Genomic DNA, 16,083 nt, shown 5'->3' with positions numbered 1-16,083 from the left:
TTGAGCCTCTGGGCCTCAAGCTTCCGGCTGATATTTGATTTATTGTCATTGCTATAAATTAAAGCATTTAATATTCCTCTTTGTTCAGTCTGTCATTTTGCAAAGAGGTTACTTTGATGAACTGATTTTGAGATTCTACCATTTTACTGATATGTCACAGAAATGTAAATCTCTATGTGAGTTTTAATATGTGTTTTCAATCCTCTTAGTCTTTTAAGACAACCTTTGACACATGAATGTTGGGTCACTCCTGCTCAGCCTGTGAAAACACTTTTGTATAATGTATTTTGTGGTTTTTGAGGGAGCTTTCTGAAGTCGAAAAAAGTGTGAATGTGGAGGAATTTATAGCAGAATTCTTACTTTACAGACTGGAGATATGTAGTTTGAAAGATCTGGGCATTTACCAGCCAGTGTCTGTCTAACAACAAGTTGCATTATGGCAGAATATGTTTTTTTTACCCAAACAAGACACTGAAAGTCAGGATATTTCTGCCTCTGCCACAATCATTTTTATGAATTTTTTAAAAAGTAGTCTCATGTGAGTCCTTCATCCCCAATGAAGAGCAATACTTAATTGGTGGAGTAGCCATTAAGTGTTTCAGCTGTCATATGGTGGACTGAGTGTTTTATGTCATGTGCAAAGTAAATTAGGCAGTGATGGAAAGTAACTTAGTACATTTACTCAAGTACTGTACGTAAGTGCAATTTTTAGGTACTTTCAGGTATTTCCATTTGATGTTACTTTATACTTCCACTCAACTACATTTCAGAGGGAAATATAACTAGATTTATTTGAATGCTTTAGTTACTTTTCAGATGAAGATTTGACACCATGGATAATATAACAAGTTTTTTAAATAAAATATTCTAATATTCTCTAATTCTTCAAGATTAAACCAGTGTTTTGGGCTTTTGACATCTAACAAAAAGCAGTGTGTAGTTGGGGTCACATTTCAGATGATTTATTAGTTATGAGTTGTTAACAGCTCCACCAAATTGTGATTTTTCCCTCTAAACTTCTCACATGGTTTTGTTTTAATAAATGTTCAAATATTTCATTTTTAAAAATCAAAGAATAGAGAAAAATTTCCAAAATCTGAAAAAATATATTTGTATATCAGAACTTTTCTTCTTTCCTCTCCCATTAATCATCTCACCACCCCTCACATTTATCTGCTGACCCTTTGGAGGGGCCCCACCCCTAGGTTGGGAACCATTGGACTAAACTAGCTAACTGTATATAAAGTAGTGTAAACTAGCTCCACCTCCAGCAGCTACAACAGTAACATGCTGCTCTAACACTGATGCTTCACTATTAATAATCTAATGATGTCATACATAATAATATATAGTCAGAGGGACAAAACCACTACTTTTACTCATAAGTCTCATAAGACTTATGTACTTGTACTGTAATATTTTAACTACACTGAGCCCATAACACTTATGTATTTTTACTAAGATACTTTAACTACATCAAGCTGACAATACTTATACACTTCTACTGCAATACTTTAACTACATTTTAGTGCTATTATTTAGTATTTTTACTTAAGTAGGTTTTTTCATGCAGTTTTATTTATAATGGAGTGTTTTTAAATTGCTGCATTAGTATCTTTACACTAATCTGAATACTTCTTTCACCACTGGAATTAGATGTTACTTTTAATTCAAGATATACATTTGTTGTATTAAAGTTGTGTGTTAAGAACAGTTTTTTGTTTTTAATTACATGAACATATAAATTAGCGAAATAGCTATTTTTTTTTAATCAAAAGTGATTAATTTATTTGCCCAGTATCACCCAGTAACAGCCAATGAAGCTCCGGAACTAAAGTCAGGGGAGATTATTAAGAGATGCACCTGGTTGTACGTGTGCTGCAAATTGCGCATGCGCGTATTCATCAAAACACCGAAAAAAGAAGAGGATAGCTGCCTGAAGATATCCAAGAAAAACAATGTCCTATCGAGTAAGTAATGTTTTTATTGTATGAAAATGATTTTTATTGACGGTAAGGCTTTATTGTCACTGTGTGTTCAAAAGTATTAGCCTCAGCTTGTTAGTTTTACGAGTGTAAGGTTACGATAACAATAGCTGGCATGCTAACAGCTGCTAGCAGGTAGACGCTGTTTGGATATTTAAGAGCCAGTTTTCGGTATTTTCACACAAATTAGAAGGCAAGGCTGTTTGGAAATTGTTTTGTGGTGTTAATATAGCTTGTTCTGCGTTGTTAGGCGTGCAGTAGCTTCAGTGTAAACCCAGTGTGAGAGCTCAGTGAGGTGAGAGACCCCGAAGATGGACAGTGTTACTGTAGCGGCCTCAGACGGGACAGCTGACTGTCCTCTGGCCCCTGAAGCCATGGAGGGGATCTGTGTAATGCCAGACATAAGTGCCATCAAGACTGAGCAGTTGGTGGGTGCCAGTCCAGATGACCCCGGCAACCAAAATGTGGCCATGGGGATCAAGTTCATCCTGCCGAACCGCTTTGACATGAATGTGTGCTCCAGATTCGTCAAGTCGCTCAACGAGGAGGACAGCAAGAACATCCAGGACCAGGTCAACTCTGATCTGGAGGTGGCTTCTGTTTTATTCAAAGGTAACTTCAACTTTCAAGATAATTCAATGTGCTTAGGTGTTCTTGTTTTATTGTTTGAGGCTGTGCCTTATGTAAGCTTACTTGTAGAACTGCATCTAAGGTTTATATTCATTATTGATTATTCTATTATTTCCTAAATTAGTCAATTGGTGTATAAAAAGTCAGAAAGGCTTGGCCTGGCCTGATTTTCTGTCCATCGACTTATCATTGAAGCTCTTGCCTTAAAATGTTTGTTTTTTTCTCTTTCAGCTGAGTGCAACATCCAGACCTCACCTTCACCGGGTATACAAGTGCGTCATGTTTACACACCGTCCACCACCAAACATTTCTCCCCCATCAAACAGTCCACCACACTGACCAACAAACACAGGGGCAATGAGGTTTCTTCCACACCTCTTCTGGTGCATTGTAAGTTGTTTTAACTTAATTTTTAAAAGATGTTATCATGAATCAATAAAGTTAAGATACAAGTTAATAACATGCTTGTTTAATTCTTTTCAGCTTTGTCCATTCATCAGTTGGCAGCCCAAGGAGAAATGGTGTTTCTGGCTAGCAGGATTGAACAAGGTTCACAGTCCGTCCACAAATACTTACAACCATTGGTGTTATTGAATCATTTAACCTGCATGCACAGACAAGAATAAGTTCTTTACCTGGTATTAATGTGAGTTACATACCATAGTAGTTATACAGACTAATTGTGCATAATATTTTGCGTACATAGTGAAATAAACATGAAGAAAAGTAGTATCTTCTTTGCATTTAAAAATGTTAATTGTTTTCCTGATGAAAATATACATAATGACTGTGTTGTTTCCATCTTTTTTATGCATCATATTAACAGAGACTGTGATCAATCTACAAGATGAGGAAGGCTTTACCCCCCTGATGTGGGCAGCTGCACATGGACAAATTGCCGTTGTGGAGTTTCTGCTTCAAAATGTAAGGAAAAACCTCTTGGCCTGTTAAGATTTCATAGTATGTTAAACTTTTATTTTTTTAAAAGAATTTTTCTGGCATACACGCCTTTATTTGACAGTAGAAAGACAGGAAATTGGTTAAGAGCACATGCCACATACTTCCATTCAACAATCTGTGCGCCCATGTTGTACATTTTTAGACTGTGCTCTTTATTTATGTACTGGTTGCCATGTTAAATCATTGTGCATCCTTCTTCACCTCAGGGTGCTGACCCCAACCTCCTGGCCAAAGGACGGGAAAGTGCATTGTCCTTGGCCTGCAGCAAGGGATACACTGATATTGTGAAGATGCTCATCGACTGTGGTGTCGACGTGAATGAATATGACTGGGTAAGAATTAGTGCTGCATGATTTATGTAATCGCAATAGCGATGTCAGCCTGTGCAATTATCTAACTGCAAAAGAGACATTTAATCGCAAAAGAGACATTTAAATTTAATTCAATTTAAATATGCGCATGAAAACATTCGGTCATCTACGCACCATGAGCGGAGAAACTTCACAGACCACACTCACACACTACACACTGTATAGTCAGTGAAGTGTGTGCAGTACATGGTCACATAACTTGCTGGTGTGCAGACCACAGACCAGGTGCTAATGGATGCTAACAAGCAGCCGACACTGAACTGGTGCAAATAAAACACAACCTCTGTTATATGGCGATATTTTGGATTCGACTCAGCAACATCGAGCAGAAAGAGGTATTCTGTAAAACATCTCAAATAAAAGTCTCAACGTCACGCAGCAACACAACAAATTTATATCGGCAGCTTAAACAGCACAAAGTAAAATATGAATGCATCACAGTGAAAGCGCTAACTAATTAAGAGACGACAACTTAAGGCCTGTAAACAAAACAAAACACAAACCGACTCCATAACATACAGCTTGGCAAAAGACATGATGCCCCTGTCCTCGGTTAGCAAAGAGGGAATTCAAAAAAAAAAGATGTAGACCTGAGGATCACACTGGCGATAACTCAGCCTTGGGCTTGAAAGAGACATTGGCTGCATGTCTGAGGAGCGTCAGGTCGTTATCACAACCGATAACTGCACTAACACTAAAAGCAGTGGCGCTTAATCAAAGAACATAAACTTCAACTTGCTATCGGTAAGTTGGATTCTCAAAATCATCAATAATTATACACTCATGATACCATTTTGTTTATCATATCGTAATCGCAATATTTTCCACAATAATCGTAATATGACCTTTTCACCAAATCGTGCAGCTCTAGTAAGAATACGAAGCTTTGATTATTTGTTTATTCAGCAAACTCAAATTTAAATAAATATCAGTAGTATATGACAGTAGGTGAGATCGTGAACTCCATTGTTTAGTATTAATCTCTGTGAAATGTGACCTAATGTGATGTTCCCTCTGTGGGTTTCAGAATGGAGGAGCTCCTCTGCTCTACGCTGTACATGGGAACCACGTACGCTGTGTTGAAATCTTGTTAGGTGAGGACAAATCTTTTACTGAAAAGTATCACTTGGCTGTGTTTAAAATATGGATATTCATTTATATTGTTTAGGAATAATAATCACAATAAGATTTGCTTTTATGTCTTCCAGAGAGTGGTGCTGATCCTACCATTGAGTCAGATTCTGGATTCAATGCAATGGACATGGCGGTGGCAATGGGCCATCGAAATGGTAGGTGTAAAACAAAGCTACATTTAAAGCTGCTATTACTCAGCAGCTCTCCTCAGCTTTACAAAGCATTGCAGTGTGCAGAGTTTCTGATAATAGATTAACTGTTCATAGCACAATTCCACTGTTTTGGTTCACTCCCACCGCTCTTTGGATTCAGAGAGCAAGCTCTACTCTCTGTACACTACCTGCTCAGCACCAAACAGCAAACACAGACACAGTTAGCGGGTAGCTGGTGACCATAGTTGAGCATTTAGCAGCTAAAGGGTTAGATATTTTTCTCAGGAAGTGGTAGAAAGCTAAAACAGATAAAAGAGAGTGAATATTGGACTTACATTCATCAAGTGGACAGAAACATGACTCCAAATGAATGATAATGTTGCTCTGTAACTGTTGGATGTGTAAAGTTCGCCACATGAATGATAATATGTCTGTGTTGTGTTCACAGTTCTTTCTGCTGCCCCCAAGTGTTCATAAAATAAGCTATTAATGGTTAAAGGTTAAAAACATAGTGTTATTTTGGGGGGGTTTTCAAGCAAAACCCCAAAAAGCAAGGTTGCAGCTTATCAGTTGTGAGGATTTTCTGAATTTTATGTGTTTTTTTTATTCATTGTAAAATGATTGAAAGTGAATTATTGTTGGTTTTGGACTATTAGTCTGACAAAACTTGCAAGATGAAGATGTCATCTTGGGCTTTAGGGAATTGTGACTGACAATTTAACAAACCAAACAATCAGCAGATAAGTCGATAATGAAAACATTGACTATAAATGACCACAGTAAAGTAAAGTACTGTATGTTTCTGTGTTTAGTTCAACAGGTGATGGAGGCACATTTACTGAAGCTGCTCATGGGAATCAGAGAATGAACTGTTAAGCTTAAGGAAAACATACTGGAGGGACAATGCTGCGCTCTGGACAATCATGTAGCATGCCCAGGCTATCAGCCTGCAGGAATGTTTTATCCCACAAAGTGATATTTCAACAGCGTTGAATCATATCAACATCATTTTGTGGGCATGGTGCATATGAAGGTTTGTGCTGACTTTTTTATTTGAACCCTCTTTAAAACTGTTTTACTCAGCAGTTTTTCCAATTGAATATGGAGTATCAAATTTAATAAGGATTCACTGACAAAATTTCAAAGAACAAATATGTAAAGGTGAGTACAAAAAAAAGACAGTTCCTCACTACAACCCAGCATGCACTGCACTCCACCTGAATGCTCCCAAATGTGCAGTTCAGGATTCATTTCTGCTTTAATTAAACATGGAAGTTTTGTTTTGAGCCCTCAGTGTCATAAAATATGTTACATGCCATCATGAGCTAATCTATCCTTTTCCCATTATGGGACATTTTTAACTAACTTATTAACTATAATAAAACAGTTTTTAAGAGTAACAGGTTTTTAATGTAATAAGTTGAATGGCCTCACGTAAGCACTGTCTGGTTTTCACTGTAAACAAATTTCAGAAATGACAGCAGGTTGACTGTAAATACTTTGTTACAGACTGCGATGCACATGAACCAGACTTTGCGCTTTATGACGCTGCCAAGTTGTGTGTTGATCCTGAAGATCTTTGTGTTTGTTGTACTGAGTTTATTTATTTAAATAATTTAGACATTGTGTCGTTATGTGATAAAAACTATCATATTAATATGAGTCAGTTTTTGTTTCTCAGGATTGTGATACTAATGTACACGGATGTGTTGTGTCTTTTAAAAGACCTCAAAACCTCATTTAAATGTTCCAAGTTCATTGTGGTTTCTACCAGTTATAAATGGTGTATATGTCATTAACCTCAGCATCGGTCATCATCACACTTCACAGAAATGTTTCTGATTGCAAGTTAGAAGGTCAAACCACTGTTTACACTCACTGAAATGAAAGTTATTTAATAAAAAAAATTAATCTTTTTAAACTGCATCTGCAGTTGCACGTTTTATCAACATGGGGAAAATAAACTCATAACTGTTACAGAGCTTCAACAATACATGGATTTATCAGTCAACAGAAAATGATCAACTAAATTAATAACCGAATGTTTGTTTTTTAAAGAAAACTGCTTAACGTTTGCTAGTTGCAACTTCTCAAATGTGAGGATTTGAAGCTTTCATTCGTCATACATGATAGTGAACTGAACATCTTTATATCTGATTTGTTTATCAGGCATATATATATGACATCACATGAAATAACATTTCATGCTATTTTTTACTATTTTTTCTGATATCTTACACATTGAGAAAATGATTGTCAGACTAATTGATATCTAAAATAATTAATTGCAGCCCGAAACTATTATTAACAGATAGTAAAGCTGGAAGAAGTCTTAATTACTGGATGTAAAGCTACAAGATCTTTGTGAGATTAATTCAGTCATTTCATCCTTAAGCAGTAGCAAATTTTACTTCAATTCCAGCCAGTTTTATTTGAAAATGTCCTTTTTCTTGAGTTGTTTATACAGATCAAGGCAACAGAAAAATCATTCTTGGCTCTGCCCTGTTTGTGATGTAAAGTGATATCATGAAATATATTTGGCTGGGTAAAGGACATTTTAAAATGAACACCGCTAGAATTAAATAAAAATGATATCATGAAATATATTTGGCTGGGTAAAGGACATTTTAAAATGAACACCGCTAGAATTAAATAAAAATGGCTTACAATAAACTGTTCTTGTAAAAACAAGCAGGATGAATTAACGTTTTAAAATTAGCAGTGGAAAAACTAATGTCTATTTATTTCAAGTGAATCTTGAAGTCTCTTTATAGCTAACTTGTAACTACACCATTATACTGTACTTGCAAATACATATACGAGTCATCGTTCCCCTTAAATGAAGTCTTAAGGTTGTTAGAGAAGTGCTCCTTTAACTAAGTAAGCTAAATAATGAAGTAAACTGTCAGACCAGAGATCAACCTGCACACCTGATCATGCTGATCAATTTACAGTAGAGCAGCAAAAGTGGAAACTGTCCTTGAGGGAGAGACACAAATACAGAGATTCTTCCTGTTTATTGACAGTAGCAAAGGTTTATTCCAGATATGGTTTGAGCGAGGCCACAAAGAATTAAGGTTCAGTAACGTGGAGGAAACATCAGGAGCCTTTAACACCACATTTTACACACAACGTCTCACTGTAACTGGACATACAGAGCACAACAAGCATTTTAAAAAGTCTGGTGGCAAAGAAGAGGTGGAATGAGTTCTAAAATACCTTACTCAAAAATACTGCTACCCCAATTTTTAATACCTCCGAGTAACTATTCTAGACAAAATACTCAAAATTAATTCATTTAAGTAGGCAAGTACTTTGTCTTGGGTCTTGCATGTATTATAGAATTGCTCACAGCCAGACGTTGACAAATTTTCCATGTTCTCAGGTACTTTAACAATTAACTTTCCACCTCTTGAAATAGACAGAAAAAACATCTTGTGCCCCCACATGGTCCTGTCAAGTTTCGTCACTCCAGAGAGTCCACTTTTCTTCTAGTTAGCCTCGTCCTTGGATGCTTCATCGAAATTCTCCACCAGATCTGAAACAACACACACAAAAAGGGATCAATTGAGTGATTCCAGGAGAAAGGCATCTGCACAAATGACTCGCAGAGGTGCCAGAGCACAATTCAGGAAAAGTGTGTTTATCTGAAACGTGATACTAGGCGTAACGTAATCCCAATTCTTTGCTCATCTCTCTCCCCGCTCCCATGTAGCCTGCAATGTGTTCGACACATGAGGCCCTCGTCAACTACTGAACACAGCTGTAAAAATTATGGCGCGGAGCATCAAAAAGTTGCCTTCAATTACTCCCATGAAATGTGAGAAATCTGCCTTTCCAACTTGGGTCGAGGGTTAAAATGGAAACAATTCGAAAGGTCTGAGTAAACATGTTCCTTCAGTGGGAGAACAAAAAGGAAACTTAACTCCAATAACAACATGATGGCAATGGTTGTTAACCCCGTGCCATCAGGCTTTGACTGCTCCTATTGCTGAATACATGTGTAATCGTTTGTTACATTAGTGAGGAGTCGGGGCTAAGGGGGGGAAAGAAGTCCTGGGAAAAGCTGAAGCTTGTTGTAATAGCAACCTCATGTGTTTGGGCCATTTTCTTCGCAAAGAAAAGCAAACTGAATCTCAAGATCTTATAAACAACGAACATGAGATTCAAACACAAAAACCCCGCGTTGCACCATCATCTAAAGTCATTGTTGAATCCCCTTTGTATGACCCTCTTTCACGAGCCAGAAGAAAAGCAAGCCTGCCACGGGTGTTTAACTGAGTAGGAGAGAAAAAAGAAACTGTCCCGATTAATGGATGGATGAGTGTGAAGGAATTTTTCCAAATAAGACTGCGAGACGACCAAATAAGTCCAGATTATACTTGTGAGATGTTGAAGCAATGTTTTGTTCTGAAAGGTGAAACAGACTACTGTGAATGGACATATAGTTGAACATAAAGGTGGGCGACATCAATATCACAACTAATTGTTACGTTTATCTTAGTAACGATTAGCGCCCGACCAATATATCGGTCATTCAATATGATCTGCCAAAACTGACCTATCACAAATATATTAGTATCTGAATGTTACCCAATACATTTTTAAAATTATATAGGCAGCATAATATGTATATTTGACCTTTTTCTTAATTCAAGTTTAATATATACATATGTTGTTGTTTTTTGTTTGTTCCATATGTTTTTTTAAATTCAGAACTAATTATATATATTTTTTATTATTAAATTCCCAAAGAAGTTTACTGTCTTAGTGCACTAAGACGTCATTTAATACAATAACGTTTATTGTTAACCTGTAAAATATCATACATTACATTTGAAGAATCATAAAAAAAAAAATATTGGGATCAGCCCAGGTAGTGATTAAATTAAATAATATCTTATTAAATACACCTGTGCACAAGATTCTCCTTCTTCATCATCACAGTGGAGCTCTAATAACTTAGTCACATTTATTTATCATATTCAGTAGTTAACACTTTTTAACTAAATATGTTAAGTAAAATATGGCTCGGTTTAACATGTCTTGCGAATGTCAAAAATATGTATTAAGCACATTTTAATTTAATAACAATTGTATGAGTTCTGTCATCCTATTAGTCACATCTTTTACAGTGACATGACCGATGCAAAGGCTCAGCTTCACATCATCTCTGCCGCACACTCCGCACTGAACACTACTCCGCTATTATCCGACTTTATTTCTGTTAAGCTTCATTTTTGGGGCTGCATCGTGTTGAATGAAGCCGTACCAGCTTGTTCCCATCTGCACCCGCCCCTGGCTACATTTCATCATGCTGTCTTCCACTTGACACGTAGGGTTAATTACATGGCTTTGAACTGCAGGTGAACATTCTGCATGAAGGACTGACTTCATAAAGCATATAAATATGACTAAAATTAGCCTTAATGGTGGTTTCTGTTATGTTTTAATTAACTGGCCAGCCCTAATTGTACCCAATACACAGTGAAGACATCTGAGCACTCACCTGGAACATCATCATCCTCTTCTTCTACTGTTGCAATTGGCGCTTTTCCATCTACAGCTGTAAGAACAGAAAGGATCTGTGAGAAGCTTGAAGAGCAAGTTTAAATGATCAAATTACCAAAAAACGCTCAAGGCACAGTTTGAGCCAACAGTGATATAATCATGCTATTATTATATTATAGCCTCAGGAGACATGAGTTTAGGTATCAGAAGTTGCTCCTGCACACTGACCCTGTTTGGGCAGTGCTTCAGCGAGTCTCCTGAGGCTCGTCAGGCTGTCGGCTCCCAGCTGGTTGAGGATGCCCGGCAACATCTCGGTCAGCTGCTTGGTCTCGGCGTGGCCAGTGATGGTGAAGGTGTTGGCAGCGAGGGAGGCCTGCACTTTGGGATTGTTGAAGTGGATGACTGTTCCTTGATTTGTAAACATGTTGACCTAGAAAAAAATCAGAATTGAACGCTGTTAACAACAAAATTACACACAGTACCGACAAAGATTCACCTTAAATCACATAAGTGTTATGCCTACCTCTTCAATACCGGAGATATTGTTGACGCCAAGTTTCTTTAAGGAGAACTGGAGCTTCTTGTCATCTGCGGTCGCTGTTCTGTGCACAACCTTCTTCTTTCTGCGAGCGCTACCCTGCGGGACAAATCATACAAACATGTGTCAGTGTAAACCTCCGGTCCTTGATGAAGTTTGATCTATTTATACATTATCATCTGTATTAAACATGACTTATAGGGTCAATGTGAGATTTTTGGCCCCAAAACTGATGACTGTTTATAAGCTGTTTAATTTAGTTCACTCTCTGACCTACAGCACACTCCTGCTGTCTAAAATGAATGCTGCTGTGTCACAAAAATATAGATGAAACTGCAGGTTGTCATAGAAACCAGCCATAGCAAATTTATTCAGGGCTTAAACTGTACCTAACTGCGTCAATGTCTTGCGTCACCTGTTTTTTTTAATTAGACAGTTTCTAATAGTTCTGCACACCATCTATATTCTCAAGCACGTCAGGTTTTTCTTCCTTCTTTTTAAAATGTATTTCCTATAAAAGTAGTATCCAGTAACGAGTTTCACTTCCTTTGCCAGGCTGGATGACATGAACCCATTTGTAATAGTTAACAGCCTAGTCCTAAACTCTAATCACACCCTATTGCATTAAGAAATTAAAATTAAAATATTGAGTGCCTTTGACAGTGATTTATTTTGTTCATTACCTTTCCGCCGATGCGGACTTGTGCCTGTAGTTTAGCTAGTTTTTCTTGATTCATAATTGCTTCTTTCATCTGGGGAAAAAGAGAGAGAGGACATAACATTAGTATCACCGTTACAGCTGGTCTTCATACTTACAGCTTCAGGTTAACATGAAAATATCAAGTATTTTGCAATTAAATTGTGTGATACTGCAATAACTGTTAATCCCACCAGTACACGACAAAGTATATAGAAACCAACAGAGAGCAAAACATGTTAGGAGTAATTAAAAACATGAATTGTGGTTTCAGAACTTAGTATTCTTCTTTTTCATAATTCAAAGCTTAAAATCCTTGATTAGAAGTTAGTAATTAGAAACCATTACAGTACATTATGTATTAGTGTTGTACTATCTGAATGAATAACATGATCCCCCAGAGTCCTTTTATGCTGATTTGACTTGATGGCAAAATCACTGTAATAAAACTCTTAAAATATTGTGCAGAGCTGCAGTGTTATGCTCGCAGTAACTGTCAGAAATGTTAGTTTTGCACTTCCTTTAGCTGGGCTTTTTTTTTTTTTACAAGTTAACTTACAAGCAGTTGCCTCATTTGAGTCTACTGCTGTTGCAATTGGATGCTCTGATCTCACTGAGCATTACAAACAAAATCTACGCAGTGGGGAAATCCAACCAAAACGACAAAGAACAAGCACACATTATAATTAATCTGATCACGTGACATGCTGCCAAAATTGTGTTACTCCGAGGAGAGATGAGTCTTGGATTGTGTGTTTTTTTATTCATCATTGCGCTGCTTGTAATTAAGCTATTAAAAGGTAATTGGTATTGTAATTAAAGGTAGAGTCAGTAATTCTGGATAGAGATATTTGTGCTACACCCAAACAAATACACCACTCCTTTACAGCTTCTTCAAAAGCCCTTCCCCTAAAATTAAGGGATGCACATTGTCATGGCAACGCCCAAAAAAGAGAAATGGCAAAATCCAGAGTGATGCGTCAATTTTCGAGTCACTTCTGTTCCTCTCAGACTTTATTAGGTACAGAAACTCTCTCTGTCTCCCCACAACTTTTATTATTATTATTCGAGCTGCGTTTAGCGTCTCTGTCCACAGAAGCAGCCGTCTGTCAGCTGAAGCTCCTGCAGAGTCGAGGGGACAGCAGCCGGTAAAACTGCCCTCACCAGGCTGAAAATTTAGCAGCAGAAATTTACTTAACCAAAAATAGCTTTGGTGTCGGCTCTGCGTGAAGAAATCCAACAGCGTTTGTATTGATTTGATACAGTTAATAAATCAAAAAACACTTTCACAGCAGGATATTTGTGTGATTTAAACAGCTGTCTGCTCATATTTCACATCACTGAACATGATAGAAATAGACTTGGAGAGTAAAAAAGTGTGGGCGTTCTCCATGAGAGTGTCTAAGATTCAGTGTGAATTGATACTGTAATAAAATGGAAGCTTATCTGTGAATCAGCTATGACCCCCCTCAGCTGCCTTGATTACCTCCACCTGTCCTGACGAGCACGTGCCCCCTGCTGATTGGCTGGAATAGCGTTGTGTGGCTCTAGCGGACTGTGAGAAGACATTGGCTAAATCTGACAAGAAGTGCATTGAATAATCTTTCTCCAGAATCACTGACTCTACCTTTAATCATTTCCAACAGGAAATAGCATGATATGCTCCACTAACATCACCACATGTATTGATTGGTTTATGAAATGTCCCAAAAAAAGTGAAAAAGTGTCCGTGACAACTTCTATGCGATCATGGTGACTTCTTCAAATGTTTAAATGTCTATTTACTATACTAAATATATTGTGTACAATATGACAAAGACGCAAATCGTGTCATTTGAGATGCGAGACACTGAAAATGTGGCGCATTATTTCACCATTTTCACTCAAAATACTGACACGATTAATTGATTATCAAAATAGTTTATCATTACTTTTCTTCAGCTCTAGTTACATGATTATTACGTTATGTTACTTTCCTTATTTACAGTTTTTTCATGCACATGTTCACATTTCAACAACCCCTTATGAAATCCAAGTAGGTTTTACACCATGTATTCTGGCTTAACCAGCAGAAATCTAGCCATGTAGAGCATGATCATATTACTACATGTACACATACTGTATTACAATATCAGTCAATGAGCCATGTTACCACTATGACATACATATAACAGGGCTTTTTAACATGTTTTTTTTAAACCAGCTGAATGAGAAAAATCATCAAGGCAACAAGCATTAGATAGTAAATTAATTTAGAAAGTGGAAATAGTTATCTACACACCTTGCATGCCTTAAATTTTGTTAGCATCACTACATGACTAACCAGTTGTATAATATTGCCAATTCTCAAACATTTACATACAAACTACATTTTCAGCGTATCCCTAATCAAGTAAAAGTACCAATACAGCAATATAAAAATACTCTATTACAAGTATAATTCCAGCATGAAAAACCCCACTTAAGTACATAAGTATGAGCAGTAAAATGTAAGTAAAGTATTACAGTAAAAGTAGTGGTGTGGTCCCTCTGACTAATATATTATTATATATGACATCATTAGATGATTAATAGTGAAGCATCAGTGTTAGAGCAGCATGTTACTGTTGTATCTGCTGGAGGTGGAGCTAGTTTACACTACTTTATATACACTATAAATATATTATAATAATATAAACTATTTCAGTCCAGTGGTTCCCAACCACCAGTTAAAATCTGTGGGGGCTTGAGATGATTAATGGGAGAAACTTTTAGGTGAAATATTGTATAATTTATTGAAATGAAACCATGTGAGAAGTTTAGAAGGAAACTCATTATTAGGTGGAGCTGTTAACAACTCATAGACATCTGAAATAACTACACACTGCTTTTTGTAAGATGTCAAAAGGCCAAAAAGCTTGAAAACCACAGATTTGAACTTGAACAATGTATTGTATTTTAAAAGCTTGTTACATTATCTACACCTGAAAAGTAACTACAGCTGTCAGATTAAAGTAGTGGAGTAGAAAGTACAATATTTCCCTCTGAAATGTAGGAGTGGAAGTATAAAGTAGCATTTAAAAAAAAAAAGAAAGAAATACTCAAGTAAAGTACAGTAGATGTATTACTATCCACCACTGGTATGCAGTTAATATCACAAAATCGTGGTGTGTACCCGCGAAGAAGGAAACATCACATCCTCATGATAAAAGCGATAAACAAATGAGGGACATCCTACTTCAACAACAACACACACAAAACAGGGCAGGGCTGCAATAGTGATAGTAAGTAGATAAGACTGTATTCAAATAGATAACCAGACTTTTTTACAAATGCCAATAAGGTGCTAAGTTAAAGTTAGCAGCTAACTCGAATGGTTTCCCTCTAAACTGGTGTCCATATTGAGCACAACAAAGCTAATACACACCAAGTTTAAGTTAAACACCAAAGGTTTGTGTGTTTAAAGTTAAGCTTAAACAAAATAACACAATACATAAAAAGCACTGCAGGAAAATACCAGGTAGGTTTAAGCTAACATTTGCTGACTAATGCAGCAAAAAACCACACACACAATGAGCCGAAACGAGGTGTGGTTTTTTAGCTTTAAGTGCAACAACTTGTACAAGGCTAACTTCAGCTAGCATGGTGAGCTAACTTGTGTAAGGCAAGTGGAGTGGGCGGCCTGTCACACACACACACATTAGCCCCTCACACATATACATGACCATCAGCAACTTTAGCTTCAGATTTCAGCCATCTAGTGAGAAAAGGCTTTCGTTTACCTCTTGTAGTCAGATCAGAGGGTGTGGGGGGGAAACAGTGCAGGGAAGAAAGGTATTTAAAGCTCCTCACTGACCTGTAGACTAACAGCAGACACATGCGGGGAGCAAGATGGAAGCGAGAGAGAGGAGGGAGGAAGTGACGCACGGCACAGAAGGGGGAAAGAACTGCAATGGAAAGTGTGTTTTTAATGCCCTGAGTTTAGCTTTGCAGGCAATGCTTTAATTACCTGTAACTTTACCAAATTAAATATAAAAGTTAAAGGATAAGTTCACATTTTTTCCAAGTCTATCTTAAAATAACAATCAGATACCCAACTTGACAATGAAGTAGATTTTTTCTTGCT

At 37.0% G+C, this 16,083-nt stretch overlaps 2 protein-coding genes across 3 annotated transcripts; one reads left to right on the top strand and one right to left on the bottom strand.

Moving 5' to 3' along the window:
- The first annotated feature begins 1,880 nt into the window (after positions 1 to 1,880).
- On the top strand, positions 1,881 to 6,977 carry ankra2 (ankyrin repeat, family A (RFXANK-like), 2). The gene is made up of 9 exons (XM_062435119.1): positions 1,881 to 1,970; positions 2,236 to 2,597; positions 2,847 to 3,005; positions 3,099 to 3,164; positions 3,442 to 3,539; positions 3,782 to 3,907; positions 4,974 to 5,040; positions 5,155 to 5,235; positions 6,045 to 6,977. The coding sequence occupies exons 2-9, from the start codon at positions 2,297 to 2,299 to the stop codon at positions 6,098 to 6,100; spliced, it is 954 nt and encodes a 317-aa protein (XP_062291103.1). The 5' UTR covers positions 1,881 to 1,970; positions 2,236 to 2,296; the 3' UTR covers positions 6,101 to 6,977.
- Positions 6,978 to 8,230: 1,253 nt separating this feature from the next.
- Positions 8,231 to 15,871, bottom strand: btf3 (basic transcription factor 3). 2 transcript variants are annotated; one of them, XM_062435118.1, is made up of 6 exons: positions 15,814 to 15,871; positions 11,965 to 12,033; positions 11,267 to 11,380; positions 10,972 to 11,173; positions 10,742 to 10,798; positions 8,231 to 8,770 (listed from the first exon to the last, which is right to left on the bottom strand). In XM_062435118.1, exons 2-6 carry the CDS (start codon positions 12,031 to 12,033, stop codon positions 8,724 to 8,726), a joined length of 489 nt encoding a protein of 162 aa, XP_062291102.1. In that variant the 5' UTR covers positions 15,814 to 15,871; the 3' UTR covers positions 8,231 to 8,723. The 2 variants fall into 2 exon arrangements, with proteins under 2 accessions (XP_062291102.1, XP_062291101.1); XM_062435117.1 differs by having other exon boundaries at positions 15,740 to 15,865.
- Positions 15,872 to 16,083: the final 212 nt, after the last annotated feature.

This window comes from Scomber scombrus, chromosome 15, assembly GCF_963691925.1.
Source record: "Scomber scombrus chromosome 15, fScoSco1.1, whole genome shotgun sequence".
Classification (NCBI taxonomy): domain Eukaryota; kingdom Metazoa; phylum Chordata; class Actinopteri; order Scombriformes; family Scombridae; genus Scomber; species Scomber scombrus.
Note: the sequence above shows the minus strand (reverse complement) of the source record. Positions and strands in the feature narration are given on the sequence as shown.